The sequence below is a fragment of the Hippopotamus amphibius genome, chromosome 16, assembly GCF_030028045.1.
Source record: "Hippopotamus amphibius kiboko isolate mHipAmp2 chromosome 16, mHipAmp2.hap2, whole genome shotgun sequence".
Lineage (NCBI taxonomy): Eukaryota > Metazoa > Chordata > Mammalia > Artiodactyla > Hippopotamidae > Hippopotamus > Hippopotamus amphibius.
This window is the reverse complement of record NC_080201.1, coordinates 7,039,276-7,054,981: the sequence shown is the minus strand read 5'-3', so window position 1 is coordinate 7,054,981 and position 15,706 is coordinate 7,039,276. Positions and strand designations below refer to the sequence as shown.

The following is a 15,706-nucleotide window of genomic DNA, read 5'->3' as shown; positions in this document are numbered from 1 at the left end:
AAATAGAGGCAGGGGAACAGAACAGATGAACTGAGATAACTCAGTGTCACTTGCTGACAGAGCGGGTGGTGGCAGTCTTCCTTTTAAGCCGCAGGGTAGTGGGAATCCACTCAGAGATCCCAAGTGAAGGGAAATGGTCAGAGTGACTCGGAGGTCTGGCTCTGTCACCCAGGCTCGAGTGAAGTGTGATAAAGACCTCGAATCCGCTGTTGTCGGGGAAGGTGTCTCCACATGCCATCTCTACCCTTATGGCATTTGTATTTGACCAGAGATGGGTGTTGAAAACTTAGGTTTCAACCTTCTCGCATGTCTCCTTTGATTTTTTGCAGAAGGATTTTTGTTTGTGTTTGGGGGCCAAGATGAGAATAAGCAGACCCTGAGCTCAGGAGAAAAGTATGACCCAGATGCAAACACATGGACTGCGTTGCCACCAATGAACGAGGTAAAATGCTGCTTTTATTGTTGGTCGGATATGTTTCTTCTCTCCCTCCAGCACTTCTGTTTGCTCTGCCTTGGAGTGTAAGGAGAGAAGCAGCCGCCCCGCCAGGCCCCTGCCCGGTGTGCGTGTGCCTACTCCGGCTCTGCTGTCTGTGCCTTCCCGCGCGCCCCCTCCTCAAGCCTCCCAGGAGCACGCTGGCTTTGGGGCCTCCGCCGGCTGCCCGTGTGGCGCGCTGCTTGTCCCTCGGCCCCTCCGCTCTCCCACCTCCTCCCCTGCTTTCTCTCTCTTCATAGCACTCAGCACCTCCTCACGCTCTAGGTCTTCTTAATTGTTCGCACAAACTTTTTGACGGCCGGGGATTTCATCTGTGTGGTCAGTGCTCTCCCTTCAGTGCTGGAGTGGCGCTGGGCACCCGGGAGGTCCTGTGAGTGGGTGAGTGTGAAAGCCCTCGGGCTCTGCCGCTCCAGGCAGACGCATCAGCTGGGAACCGCTTACTGCCCACTGCTGTACAAAGATCATTTTACAGAGCCAGACAGTAATGGTTCTTTTTCTTGTCGTGAGCTGTTGTGAATAAAAAGTAAGGATTCTGCCAGTAAATTCACCACGTATGTAATTCCCTTGTTCTGGGAAGTTCCTGGACTTGGGTTCTCTGTCTATTGTGATAGAAAAGTGTGCTGCTAGGGAGATCAGAAATATTTGAGAGAGATGGTTTTGAGCCTGGTATTTCTTTGCTGGGATGCTGGACTATAATGATAGCTGTAATTTTTAATAAATGTATGGATATCAGCTTTCAGTCTGATAGTTGGCCTTTTGTCTACAAAGATCTTTGATGTCTTTTCAGGCAAGACATAACTTTGGAATTGTGGAGATAGATGGGATGCTGTACGTTTTAGGAGGAGAAGATGGTGAAAAAGAGCTCATTTCCATGGAATGTTATGATATTTATTCTAAAACCTGGACGAAGCAACCTGATTTAACCATGGTTAGAAAGGTGAGAACTATGTCTTGTGATAACTAATTCACAAATTGGATTTTTAAATTACCGTTTCTTCATTTCCTACATACGCCTTTTAACGCAATTACAGTGTTAGAAGATTTCACATTATAGAATTCTGTCTCTGTTGGTAGCTTGTCTTCACTGTTACCAGCCACACACCAAGCTGGGAAACGGTGTGTGAGAGTTTACCCTGGCGGTGGGCTCTGGGCAGCGCTGCTGGGTCCGAGGCCCACGCCTGGTAAATGCTTTGTGATTGCACTGACCTAGGAAGGAACCAGGTCTCCCACACCTGTTTTCTTTTCTTTTTTTTTTTTAAGCTCTTTATTGGAATATAATTGCTTTACACTGTCCTGCCAGTTTCTGCTGTACAACAAAGTGAACTAGCTGTATTTATACATCTATCCCCATATCCTCTCCCTCCCGCGACTCCCTCCCATCCACCCTATCCCAGCCCTCTAAGTCATCACCCGTCATCGAGTTGATCTCCCTGTGTCATGCAGCAGCTTCCCACTAGCTATCTATTTTACATTTGATAGTGTATATATGTCAGTGCTACTCTCTCACTTCGTCCCAGCTACCCCTTCACCCCCCACACTGTGTCCTCAAGTCCCTTCTCTACATCTGCATCTTTATTCTTGCCCTCTCACTGGGTTCATCAGTACCATTTTTTTAGATTCCATACATTTGTGTTAGCATATGGTATTTGTTTTTCTCTTACTGACTTACTTCGCTCTGTATGACAGACTCTAGGTCCATCCACCTCACTACGAATAACTTTTTATGGCTAAGTAATATTCCATTGTATATATGTGCCACATCTTCTTTATCCATTCCTCTGTTGCTGGGCATTTAGGTCGCTTCCCTGTCCTGGCTGTTGTAAACAGTGCTGCAGTGAACATTGGGGTACATGTATCTTTTTGGATTATCCAAACCTGTTTTCTTAACCATCATGCAGGATTAGGGAGAAACATTAATCCACAGGTGAAGAGCTGCCCTTGCTTACTGAGTAGAGTGAAAACAAATGGCTCACGTTAGCTGTTTAGAACTTGGTCTATGTTTCTGTTCCCTGCTGGAGGCAGGAGTTTCATCATTAGGCCAAAGCCTTGTCCAGCACGCTAGGTATTTTATACCTCAGGTACTGGGATTTACTCGTAATATGATCTCTCACGATCCGTGCCCTTTCAACCGACTGGGGGCAGGAATTGAATGCCATCTTGCTCCCTGGAATCTACATCTTGGACTCTTCAAATAGTGGTGAGAACAGAGAGCCTGGAAAGCCTCTTTTAAAATTAGGATTATTTCCTTATCTCACTTAGTGGAAGAGTGTTAGATGGAGTTAATCCTTTTCTGAGGATTAACAGTATGTGTATTACCTTGCTCTTCCATTTTTAAAAGTCTCTGTGGTAATATTGGAAGGCACCATACATAGTCTTACTGTTAGAAGTCAAATCCTTTTCCAAATATCTCCCAGTGCTCTCCAGCCTGGCTGATACTTACTTATCTAATTTTAATAATAAATGTTGTGCCTCCCCCCCCCCCCCCCATTGCTTTCTCCTTTCAGATTGGCTGCTATGCAGCTATGAGAAAGAAAATCTATGCCATGGGTGGAGGATCGTATGGAAAACTCTTCGAGTCTGTGGAATGTTATGACCCGCGGACCCAGCAGTGGACGGCTATCTGTCCCCTGAAGGAGAGAAGGTGAGAGAACCTGGATAAGGACTGTGCAGAGCCCCCTTCACCTGGTTTTTGCTTTTCCCTTCTTTCCAACTCATCTTTTATTTGACTTGGCATTTGGTTTACATAACATTAAATGAACAATGCATTTCCTGAAAAAGGAAGACCCACGTGTTCGTGCAACATCGAATGTCGCACAGCTAAAGCAGGTGTAAGAGGAGCTAGGGAGTCAGGTCATAAGTTGTGAACCCAATACCTAGTGTGCCCTGTGTGGCCTTTCAGGTTCGGAGCGGTGGCCTGTGGAGTCGCCATGGAGCTGTATGTATTTGGGGGAGTCAGAAGTCGCGAGGACATCCAGGGGGGCGAGATGGTAACCTGCAAGTCGGAATTCTACCACGATGAGTTTAAAAGGTATTTATGACTGGTTTCATGTAGCTTCTGCAACTTTTTCTTTCTGCTTTCAGAGGCATGGGTTTAGCTTTGTTTAGTTTCGTTTTCAAATTATTTCATTGAATTTGTCTATTTATGTCTAATGCATACTATTATTTATTCAGTGACTGCAGAAGTCTTGGTAACTCATAGGAAAGCCATATAAAATGTCTCTAAAATGTAGACCAGACGTTGACACTTCTGATAGCTTTTAGGAGAAAGTTTAAGCTCCTTAACTTGGCAGATACGGCCTTTTGTGATATGCCCGGTGTCTACTCTTTCTGCTGCGATTCAACCCAGATGCTTCCCTTGAGTCCCACTGAGTGACCTTTTTCCTCCAAACATGGTGTGATTGTCTAGCTCTGTGCTTTTGGACTATTCCTTTTGCCTAAAATTTCCCCCCCCCACGTGTATCCAGTTAATTTGGCCTCTTCCAAAACCCTGCTTAATTATCGCCACCCAGAGAAAGCCTTCTCACGTCCCCCAGTCTGAGTGAGGCTCCTCAGTCTGTGATCCCACGTGTCTTTCTCGGGTCGTGATTGTTCACTGAAGCTCCTTCAGGACAAGTTCCAACCCAGCTTTGGGTTCTACCTTCTGGCATCATACCTGGCCCGTGTCAGACACTCGATAAATGCGGTGTCAGAGATTCTTAAACATCTGGCAGGCTGCCATGTGCATCTTGTAGAGGAGGCAGCATTCTTCCAACCCCCTCGCTGCCCTCCTCGGACACGTTTTATTGTTGTGACCGCCAAACAGTATTTTTATTGCAGCAGTATGTTCAAGTCCTGCAGGGAAATTGCCGTGCTGAAATGAATCTTGTGAAAGCATTTCAACCGTTCACCAGAAGGGGGTGCCGGAATAGAACGTTTAAGTTCATGTTATTTTAGATTCAGGCACGCAATGAGCAGTTGCCAAGATTTTAGAAACATGTATAAATGTTACCTAACTATTAGTGTATTTTATATTTAGGATATTTGCATAGCCTTTTCCCACCTTCAATTAGTGGGGGTGGACAATCTTAGGAAAATTTACTAGACAAAGTGTGACAGCGATTTGAGAATGCTTGCTATGGTAGGGGTGGGGGGGCAGAGTTTCAAAGACTTTCCTACACTTCTCTTCCACAGTATGTTACTGTGAGGGCTGACTGTTCAAGGTATGAAGTAGTATATTGATTTCCTGCTCAAATGAATCTCAAGATGGTCTGCCCAACCTGTGAACAAGCAGTCGTCAGTACTTTTGGTTTCTGATAAAATATTGATATAAGCTTTTCTCATAGTGACTGAATTACTGTTTGGACGGTGTGAGCTGGAGAGCTGTAACTTGCTTGCTGAGTAATCAACGTTGCTTATGGTTTTACCATTTTCTATGCCTATTTTGATTGTATAGGACTTAAATCCGGCTGTAAAGTTTTCAGTCAGAACTTGATATACTATCAATTATTAGAACCTTTAGATGTCTATCAGGTTGTCTCATATTTATAGTCGATAAGCTTTAGATATGTGTATTACTTGCTTTCAGTTCACAATTGTTAAACATAAAAGTATTGCTTCTTCCTTGATATTTAAAAGCACTTCCAAATAAAACTCATATATCTTTAGTTGGCTTATATTCAAGCTCACCAATGTTGGTTCACAAATAGAATGAAGAAAGCTTAATTTCTGTTGTCAATATATAGTATTCTTGTTTAATAACACTAAACACACGTATACTACTAATTGCCACGTATTAACTCATGTAACTCATTTACTCTTCAAAACAACCCTCTGAGATATAGGTTTTTTTTATTCCTGTCTTGCATAAGAGGAAACCAAAACACAGAGAGGTTAAGTAATGTGCCCCCCAAAACACACAGGTAGCAGGTGGCAGAGCTGGAATTTGAACTTGAGCGTTCTGACCCCAAGAGTCCGCCTTTTCAGCTACCACACAATATTGCCTTAAAAATATAAGCTTTCCCATAAATATCTATAGAAAGAAAAAAACACCTGTAAGTAGTTTATTTCTTTAAAGATCAGATGTTTCCAAGTGTGTGATATTTGCATACTCTGGAAACTGTTGCCAGATGAGCAACCTGCATTGTATTAGAGACCATTTATTGTTTTTAAGTAATCTCCTCTTTCCTGTCTTTGTTCCCTATTTTTAGGTTAAAACTTTCCTGGAAAAATGCCATATCTTACTATTTTCTGTGTTTCTGACTAAAAAGCAAAACTGAAGGAAAGCACACACACACAAGAAAAATTGCCATTATTTATACCAAGTCACAGCAACAACTTCATATATCCAGAAAGACACTATATCTATTTCTGTTCCTTTCATCTCTGTTCTTTAACTAGTACTACCATCCTCCTAGTGGTCTGTACTCAAAAAAAGGTCATCTTTGATTCTCTCTTATGTGTCACGTCTCATGAGTTGCCAAGTCTTTTTTTTTAAACTTTATAGTATTTTTCATACACACCCACCTTTATTTCTCTGCCCCGACTCCAGTGAGTTCACTCTTTTATACGTGCAGTATCATTGCCCTTCTAACCAGTCTGTCTAATACTGTTCACCTACTTGTGCTTTTGAAAAATTAATTTGACTTTGGTCATTTCATTCTGATGGAAACTCTTCCTATTTCCCCATTGCTTACCAAGTAAAAATAGTAGTATTTAGCCTCCTGCTTAGGGTCCTCCATGATCTGAGATTGATAAAAATGTTCAGCCTTTTTCACTTTCTTCCTTTCACAGGTTCTGTCCTCCCGCTCACTTCATATAATCATCCTGTGTTTTATTGCCTCTGTGCATTTGCTCAGCCCAGATGCCTTCCCCTTTTTGTTTTGTTTGTTTTTTCTTTAAGAACTTTTATTGAGATACAGTTGACATATAATAAACTGCATATATTTAAAGTGTACAATTTGATGTTTTTTTCCTTATTAGTAATGTATGTATGGCAATCCCAATCTCCCAATTCATTCCCTCCCAACTCCTCCCTCCACCCCCACCCCCCCCCCCCCGCTTTCCCCACTTGGTGTCCATATATTTGTTCTCTACATCTGTGTCTCTGTTTCTGCCTTGCAAACTGGTTGATTTGTACCATTTTTCTATATTCTGCACATATGTGTTAATATGCGATATTTGTTTTTCTCTTTCTGACTCACTTCACTCTGTATGACAGTCTCTAGGCCCATCCATGTGTCTACAAATGTCCCAATTTTGTTCCTTTTTACAGCTGAGTAATATTCCATTGTATATATGTACCACATCTTCTTTATCCATTCATCTGTTGATGGGCATTTAGGTTGCTTCCATGTCCTGGCTGTTGTAAATAGTGCTGCAGTGAACATTCTGGGTATATGCCCAATAGTGAGATTGCTGGGTCATATGGTAAATCTGTTTTTAGTTTTTCTAGAAACCTCCATACTGTTCTCCATAGTGGCTATATCAATTTACATTCCCACCAACAGTGCAAGAGCGTTCCCTTTTCTCCACACCCTCTCCAGCATTTACTGTTTGTCGATTTTCTGATGATGCCCATTCTAACCGGTGTGAGGTAATACCTCATTGTAGTTTTGATTTGCATTTCTCTAATAATTAGTGATGTTGAGCAGCTTTGCATGTGCCTCTTGGCCATCCGTATGTCTTCTTTGGAGAAATGCCTATTTAGGTCTTCTGCCCATTTTTTGATTGGGTTGTTTGTTTTTTTGATATTGAGCTGGATGAACTGTTTATATATTTTGGAGATTAATCCTCTGTCTGTTGATTCGTTTGCAAATATTTTCTCCCATTCTGAGGGTTGTCTTTTCGTCTTGCTTATACTTTCCTTTGCTGTGCAGAAGCTTTGAAGTTTCATTAGGTCCCACTTACTTATTTTTGTTTTTATTTCCATTACTCTGGGAGGTGGGTCAGAAAAGATCTTGCTGTGATTTACGTTAAAGAGTGTTCTTCCTGTGTTTTCCTCTAGGAGTTTTATAGGGTCTGGCCTTACATTTAGGTCTTTAATCCATTTGGAGTTTATTTTTGTGTATGGTGTTAGGGAGTGTTCTAATTTCATTCTTTTACACGTAGCTGTCCAGTTTTCCCAGCACCACTTATTGAAGAGGCTGCCTTTCCTCCATTGTATATCCTTGCCTCCTTTGTCATAGATTAGTTGACCATAGTTTATCTCTGGGCTTTCTATTCTGTCCCATTCATCTGTATTTCCGTTTTTGTGCCAGTACCATATTGTCTTCATTACTGTAGCTTGGTAGTATAGTCTGAAGTCAGGGAGTCTGATTCCTCCAGCTCTGTTTTTTTCCCTCAAGAATTGCTTTGGCTATTCGGGGTCTTTTGTGTCTCCATACAAATTTTAGGATTTTTTGTTCTAGTCCTGTAAAAAATGCCATCGGTAATTTGATAGGGATTGCATTGAATCTGTGGATTGTTTTGGGTAATATAGTCATTTTCCCAATGTTGATTCTTCCAATCCAAGAACATGGTGTATCTCTCCATCTGTTTGTGTTGTCTTTGATTTCTTTCATTAGTGTCCTGTAGTTTTCTGAGTACAGGTCTTTTACCTCCTTAGTTAGATTTATTCCTAGGTATTTTATTCTTTTTGTTGCAATGGTAGATGGGATTGTTTCCTTAATTTCTCTTTCTGATCTTTCATTGTTAGTATATAGAAATGCAAGAGATTTCTGTGTGTTAATTTTGTATCCTGCAGCTTTGCCAGATTCATTGATTAGCTCAAGTAGTTTTCTGGTGGCATCTTTATGATTTTCTATATATAGTATCATGTCATCTGCAAACAGTGAGAGTTTGACTTCTTTTCCAATTGGGATTCCTTTTATTTCTTTTTCTTCTCTGATTGCTGTGGCAAGGACTTCCAAAACTATGTTGAATAGTAGTGGAGAGAGTGGACATCCTTGCTTATTCCTGATCTCAGAGGGAATGCTTGCAGTTTTTCACCATTGAGAATGATGTTTGCTGTGGGTTTGTCATATATGGCCTTTATTATGTTGAGGTAGGTTCCCTCTATGCCCACCTTTTGGAGAGTTTTTATCATAAATGGGTGTTGAATTTTGTCAAAAGCTTTTTCTGCATCTGTTGAGATGATCATGTGATTTTTATCCTTCAATTTGTTAATATGGTGTATCACATTGATTGATTTGCATATATTGAAGAATCCTTGCATTCCAGGGACAGACCCCACTTGATCATGGTGTATGACCCTTTTAATGTGTTGTTGGATTCTGTTAGCTAGTATTTTGTTGAGGAGTTTTGCATCTAAATTCATCAGTGATATTGGTCTGTAATTTTCTTTTTTTGTAGTATCTTTGTCTGGTTTTGGTATCAGGGTGATGGTGGCCTCATAGAATGAGTTTGGGAGTGTTCCTTCCTCTGAAATTTTTTGGAAGAGTTTGAGAAGAGTGGGTGTTAGCTCTTCTCTAAATGTTTGATAAAATTCACCTGTGAATCCATCTGGTCCTGGACTTTTGTTTGTTGGAAGATTTTTAATTACAGTTTCAATTTCATTACTTCTGATTGGTCTGTTCATATTTTCTTTCTATTTCTTTCTGATTCAGTCTTGGAAGGTTATACCTTTCTAAGAATCTGTCCATTTCATCCAGGTTGTCCATTTTATTGGCATATAGTTGCTTGTAGTATTCTCTATGGTGCTTTTTATTTCTATGGTGTCCGTTGTAACTTCTCTTGTTTCAATTCTAATTTTATTGATTTGCGTCCTCTCCCTCTTTTTCTTGATGAATCTCGCTAGAGGTTTATCAATTTTATTTATCTTCTCAAAGAACCAGCTTTTAGTTTTATTGATTTTTTTCTATTGTTTTGTTTCTATTTCCTTTATTTCTGCTCTGATCTTTATGATTTCTCTCTGTCTACTCACTTTGGGTTTTGTTTGCTCTTCTTTCTCTAGTTTCTTTAGGTGTAAGGTTAGATTGTTTATTTGGGATTTTTCTTGTTTCTTGAGGTAGGATTGTATTGCTATAAACTTCCCTCTTAGAACTGCCTTTGCTGCATCCCATAGGTTTTGGATCGTTGTGTTTTCATTGTCATTTGTCTCTATGTATTTTTTTATTTCCTCTTTAATTTCTTCAGTGATCTCTTGGTTATTTAGTAGCCTACTGTTTAGCCTCCATGTGTTTGTGTTTTTTACAGTTTTTTTCCTGTAATTGAATTCTAATCTCATAGTGTTGTGGTCGGAAAAGATGCTTGATATGATTTCAGTTTTCTTAAGTTTACCAAGACTTGGTTTGTGACCCAAAATATGATCTATCTTGGAGAATGTTCCATGTGCACTTGATAAGAAAGTGTAATCTGCTGTTTTTGTCCTATAGATATCTGTTAAATGTCCTGTAGATATCTATTAAATCTAGCTGGCTTATTGTATCATTTAAAGCTCGTGTTTCCTTATTAATTTTCTGTTTGGATGATCTGTCCACTGGTGTACGTGGGGTGTTAAAGTCCCCCACTATTATTGCATTACTGTCGATTTCCTCTTTTACAGTTGTTAGTATTTGCCTTGTGTATTGAGGTGCTCCTATATTGGGTGCATATATATTTATAATTGTTATCTCCTGTTCTTGGATTGATCCCTTGATCATTATGTAGTGTCTTTTCTTGTCCCTTGTAACATTTTTTAAAGTCTATTTTATCTGACATGAGTATCGCTACTCCAGCTTTCTTTTGATTTCCATTTGCATGGAATATCTTTTTCCATCCCCTCACTTTCAGTCTGTATGTGTCCCTAGGTCTGAAGTGGGTCTCTTCTAGACAGCATATGTATGGGTCTTGTTTTTGTATCCACTCAGCCAGTCTGTGTCTTTTGCTTGGTGCATTTAGTCCATTTACATTCCAGGTAATTGTCGATATGTATGTTCCTATTACCATTTTCTTAATTGTTTTGTTTTTGTTTTTGTAGGTCCTTTTCTTCTTTTATGTTTCCCACTTAGAGAAGTTCCTTTCTCCCTTTTGTTTTTATAGATAAATCATGTTAGCTATGCTTTGAAGTCAAGATTTGAAGGTTTTGTCTTTTAATGCATGAATATATATTGGGTAGACATCTTTGACCACTGGCCAAACCCCCTATGGTTCTCTGACCTGTGGGTAAGGGACCATTATGGTAAGCAAGGGTTAAGTGGAACTCACCGGAACTTTCCTTCCCTGCCAAGATAGAAAACCAGAAGCAGTACTGCACCCTGAGGAATGTGCAGACATTAGTGCCACCATCAAAGACTTGAAAATGCAACAGTGGTGCCATCTGTCATATCCCCACTTACTTCACTTAGAAAAAGTAGAAAAGTCAGGTGGATTTTGGAAAATAACTGTGAACTTTCATAAACTTCAGCAGGTAGTTAGGCTGATCACAGACTCAGTCTCATGGGAAACTCAGTCCCACAGGTGGTATCTTTATGCAGCACAGTCCCTGGCCTTGGTGTGCTGCTGCTGCTGCTGCTGCTGCCTTAGCTGATTTTTTTCTCTTTACACCCATTGGCAAGGACCACCAGCAGCCGTTTCATGAACCTGGCAGGACCAGTAGCACCCCTGTGCAGTGTGGGCTCAGGACTGTTAGTTGTGCCGTGTGCCATATATTATTAGTCCCCAGAGATTCTGATCACCTTGGTATGCCATTTAAAACATTGTATCGGTCTGCCCCGTTGACCACTGTACTGTTTGGATCTGATGATTAGCAAGTAACATGTACTACAGATGCTTGGTAAGACACGTGAGCAAGAGGATGGGAGATGAACCTCACTCCTGACCAAATATACTTTGCTTATCGTCCAATCAGGGGACAGAAACCACCCTGATAATCTACAGGGGAGATTTAATGTACATAATTATTCACTAGTAAGAGTAGTTAGCTGCTAACAGGTAAGAGGGGACTCTGATGAATGCAGAAATAGCCGATGAAAGAAGTGCAACTACAGCCTTTAGGATTGAAGGAAAGTGCCCCAGGAAGAACCAGACTGGGAATAGTCCTCCCACCCTGCAAGGCTGGGATCCACCTCTGTGGAGGAGGAGGTGCCATGGTCCCAGACATGGCAGAGCCCTGGGGTGCCGGGGCCGGAGCTGGGGCACGGGAAGCTGCCTGCTGGCTGGCAGAGGACTTCCCTGAGGGTGAGCCCCTCTGGGTCTCCTGCACACTGGAGGCAGCAGAGCAGCTGGAGGAAGGAAAAGGCCACCAACACCAGGGAAGAAGCCCTTTCCTCTACCCAGCCTTGCAGTCTCGCCAGCGCCCTCTGTTGACAAAGCCTAGGACTGCGCTTATCTTCTCAAGGAACCATCTACACATTGATGTTCATTTTCTCCACTGTGTGTTTTCTGTTTCAGTGGTTTCTCCTCTTGTCTATATTGTTTCCTTCCTTTTACTTACTTTGGCTTTATTCTTCCTTTTCTAGCTTCTTCAGGTAGCATGTTAGATTTTTTAAATTTCTCTGCTACAGTCTCCTATCTTTTCATCATCAGCGTGTTTTCCTTTCCCTCGCTAAGCATCGTTATGCTGGCTGTGTTCAAGTCCCTGCCTGGTAGATAATCCCAGCATCTGAGTCATCTCAGAGCTGGCATCTGTTGATTCTTTATTTCCTCGAGAAGGGGTTTTCATTTTTCTGGCTCCTTTGTTGAGTAATTGTGGCTTGCGTCCGGGGCGTTGTGAAAGTGACACAGCTGAGGCCCTGAGGTCTCTTGTGCTGCTTCAGAGAGTTGCGCTGGGCGTTTAGCAGGCAGTGGACTTGTTTAGACTCATGGAGCTTCAGGTGCAAGCATCCGTGGGTCCAGTGTGAGTCAGATGTGAGACGGGTGAATGCCTGTCAGTTTAGGGGCTCCTCTGTACCTCCCATCTTTCTGAGACCCCCGCACACTTTAGTGAGCCTTGTTGCCCCAAAAGGTTCTACTGATTCTGGTGGCCAGAAAGATGGCAGGGTTTTCTCTAGGGCTTTTGCTCCCTAGAGCTGCCAGCCCCAGGCTGCCTTCAGACGGTGCTACCAAGGAACTGGAAACTCATTCCATGTGGGTGCTTGTTCAACTTTCAACTTCTTTCCCAAATCTGCCTGCTTCTGCTCAGTCTTCAGAGCCCTCAGGCAGTTGTCCTTTGTATTTTGTCTAGAGTTCCTAGCTGCTCCTTGTGGGAGGCCCAGCCCAGCCCTCACTGAAGCTCCCTCTCCCTTCCCCCCGTCCTCTCCTCTCCCTCTCCCCTCCCTCTCTCCTTCTCACCGTGCTTGTCTTTCCCCTCCTACTCTGCTCTCTCTGAAGCTCGCCCTATTTTAAAGTTTCCTTTGAGGGAAGGGGATTCTTAATTCTGAGTTACAAGAGGACACATCATTGTAGCCTCCAAGTCCTGAGAAAACCATGCTTGAGAACAGTGTAGTAAAGGCATGATATTGCCTTGTCCGTTACAAAAGCTACTGCTACTTCACGATGCCTGCCATGTACTAGACACTGTGTGGAGTACTTTACATTGGCTGGTGCATTTCATCCTCAGCAGTCACCTGAGCTTGGTGATGGTGTCCCCACCTTACAAATGAGGAAAGAGAGACGGGGTTAGCTCAGTTGTCCAAGGTCAACAAGGTGATAATTCGTAGAGAAAGAAATGCAAAACTACATGCCATTTGTGCCATTTTTAAAAACAGCAGCTAAATACATGATCCAGTTAACGTCTCACATTTTATGTAATTTGAAGCCTCAGCGTCATATAAAATAGATCAGTGAGGATTATTTTTCTGAAACCCAGAAACTCTAAATCATTGATTTGATCTGCGTGGGACCAAATTTGGTAGATGGTCTACATAGACCAATTTCTTCAGCTTTGTTGAATTATTCCAGGGAGGGATTACGTTGAATTCTCAGCTCTGCAGAATTACTCAGAAATGCCCGTGTATTCTGATGTGTTCTTTCAGTAGATAATCTAGTCGTGTATGTCTTCATGCAGAAGTGCCAGCTCCCTTGTGGGCGTGCGTGTGGCCCTGTTGATGGGCTTGCTGGAAGGGTCACGTGCCTCTGCAGCAGGATCATGCCGGGGGTGGCTCAGCTGCAGACAGGGCAGGGGTATACTTAGCAGCTTTGTTTGACTCAGGACCTGGGAAGAATTTGTGTCGCGATTCAGTTATTTATAGTTAGCCTTGAAGACATAAAATATGAGTAAACCAGTTACTGTATTTGACATTTTTCAAACTTTTTCTTTCAAAGGCCTGTTCAGGTTCCCATTTTCACTTTGCAGTGAGAGCTCTTAGATTTTTCCCTTTTCCTATTTATTAGAGGCATCTCAGAGGTGGGGGCCAAACCGTATTCCCAGTCCCAGCAAACTGCTTGATTCCAATCAACTTTCAGATGTTAGAGGAGCCAGATGTTAGGTAAAGGTACTCAGGAATATGGTAGCTTTATGGCAGCTTTGCTTCTGCGTTGTTCCATGATCTCGGACAAATCACCCTGCTTCTGTGTTTCTCGGGATCCAAAACATGGAAGCTACTGCTTTGTAACAGTCTGGGAAGAGTGCTCATTGAAATGAAAGTGATGTTCTTAGTGAAATAATTTTACATTTGTATTTAACTATCAAGATGCTGTAGACCTTAGCCTGTGGGTTCTCGGACACTTGGTGGCACAGTGCCAGGGCATCTTCGTGCTCCAGTAGTGAGTGGAAGCCCAGACGCTGGTGGTGCTGAAGAGTTTAGATACATTTCCAAGGTCTGACTGAGGTCTGCTCTGACCTGGCTATGCCTTTAGCTATTGAAGGGAAATTGTTTGGTCAGATTACCTTAAGTAAACATTATTACATAGCAGAGTCATTTGTTTTTGTTTTTGTTTTTGTTTTAAAGCAAAACACCCCTTTTATTTTGGAATAATTTTAGACTTGTAGAAAAGGAGCAAAAATAGTCAGAGTTCCCATAAGCCATTCACCCAGCTTCTCCCAGTGTTAACATCTTACATGCCATAGTACATCAAAGCCAAGATACTCACATAGGTACAGTATTATTAACTAAGCTACAGACTTTATTGACATCTCACCAGCTCGTTCACTAATACCTTTTTCCCTCTGCCCCGGAATCCGATCCAGGACCTGACATGGCTTTCAGTTGTGTTTCTTTCGTCTCCTTTAATCTTGACGGTTCCCCAGGGTTTCCTCATCTTTCATGACCTTGATACCCTTGAGGGTTATGGGTCTGTTTTTTACTAGGATATCTCTTCATCTCGGTTTGTCTCATGAGGTCTCGTGATGAGGCTGAGGCTGCGTGTTCGGGGCAGGAACCCCACAGAAGTGCTGCTGGGCCCTTCTCTGCCCCGAGTTAGAGACAGCAGTGTCAGCATGTCTCGTTACTGATCTGCTAATCGCGAGGACTTGGTTAAGGTGGCATCTGTTGCATTTTCCCACTGTAAAGTCACTGTTTCTCCCTTTGTAATTAATGAATATCTTGGAAGAAATAACTTGAGAAAATGCGAATATACTATTTCTCCTTAAGCTTTCACCACTCACTGAGCACCACGGGTGGACTGGCCTTGCAGTGGTTATAACTGTGGCATTTGCCTAATGGCGGTTTCTCTACTTCCCTCATTCCTTCTACCTTCTTCAGCTGGAATACTGTAATGATCTGCCCCCCTCCCTATTTTTTTTTAATGTATTCAGTCATTTATTTATATCAGTATGGACTCATGGATATTTACGAGTTACCCGTCCAGGACTCACTATTGATTGTGTGGCTCCAGTTGTTCCAGCCGTGGCCATCGGGGGCTACTGCATGTTGGCTCTCGTGTCCTTCTGACACACCTCATCCTTTTTTAAGCTCTTCCAGGGTAGCAGCACAAGACGATCCAGACTCATCTCATATTTTCTGCTGTGGAATCAGCCGCTTCTGCATGGAGCCCTGGCTCCTTTTAGTGGTTATTAAATTGATTTTCAACAGAAGTGCCAATGCAATTTAGTGGGGAAAGAAATGTCTTTTCAGGAAGTGATGTTGGAACGACTAGATATCTGTAAGGGGAAGAAAAAGGACTTTCTTATACCTCATACCATACACAAACGTTAACTTGAAATGTATCATAAGACCTAAATGTGAAACGGAAACAATAAAATTTCCAGAAATTTAAATTTAAAAAAACCTCTGCAACTTTGGAGTAGGCAAAGATTTCCTGGAAGGACATAGAAAACATGAACTAGAGAAAGAAAAACAGGAGACACTAGAATTCATCAAAATTAAAAACCTCTGTTCT

The 15,706-nt window shown here is 42.1% G+C and overlaps 1 protein-coding gene across 3 annotated transcripts in view; it reads left to right on the top strand.

Moving 5' to 3' along the window:
• GAN (gigaxonin) overlaps positions 1-15,706 on the top strand; it is a 68,635-nt gene that overhangs the window by 35,484 nt on the left and 17,445 nt on the right. For all 3 annotated transcript variants that reach the window (XR_009049702.1, XR_009049701.1, XM_057712132.1), the window contains exons 6-9: positions 330-442; positions 1,281-1,430; positions 2,998-3,134; positions 3,393-3,521. Coding sequence is in view for 1 of the 3 variants with exons in the window: in XM_057712132.1 (XP_057568115.1) it covers positions 330-442; positions 1,281-1,430; positions 2,998-3,134; positions 3,393-3,521 (529 nt within the window). In the remaining 2 variants the exon portion in view is untranslated. The remainder of the gene's footprint in view (positions 1-329; positions 443-1,280; positions 1,431-2,997; positions 3,135-3,392; positions 3,522-15,706) is intronic.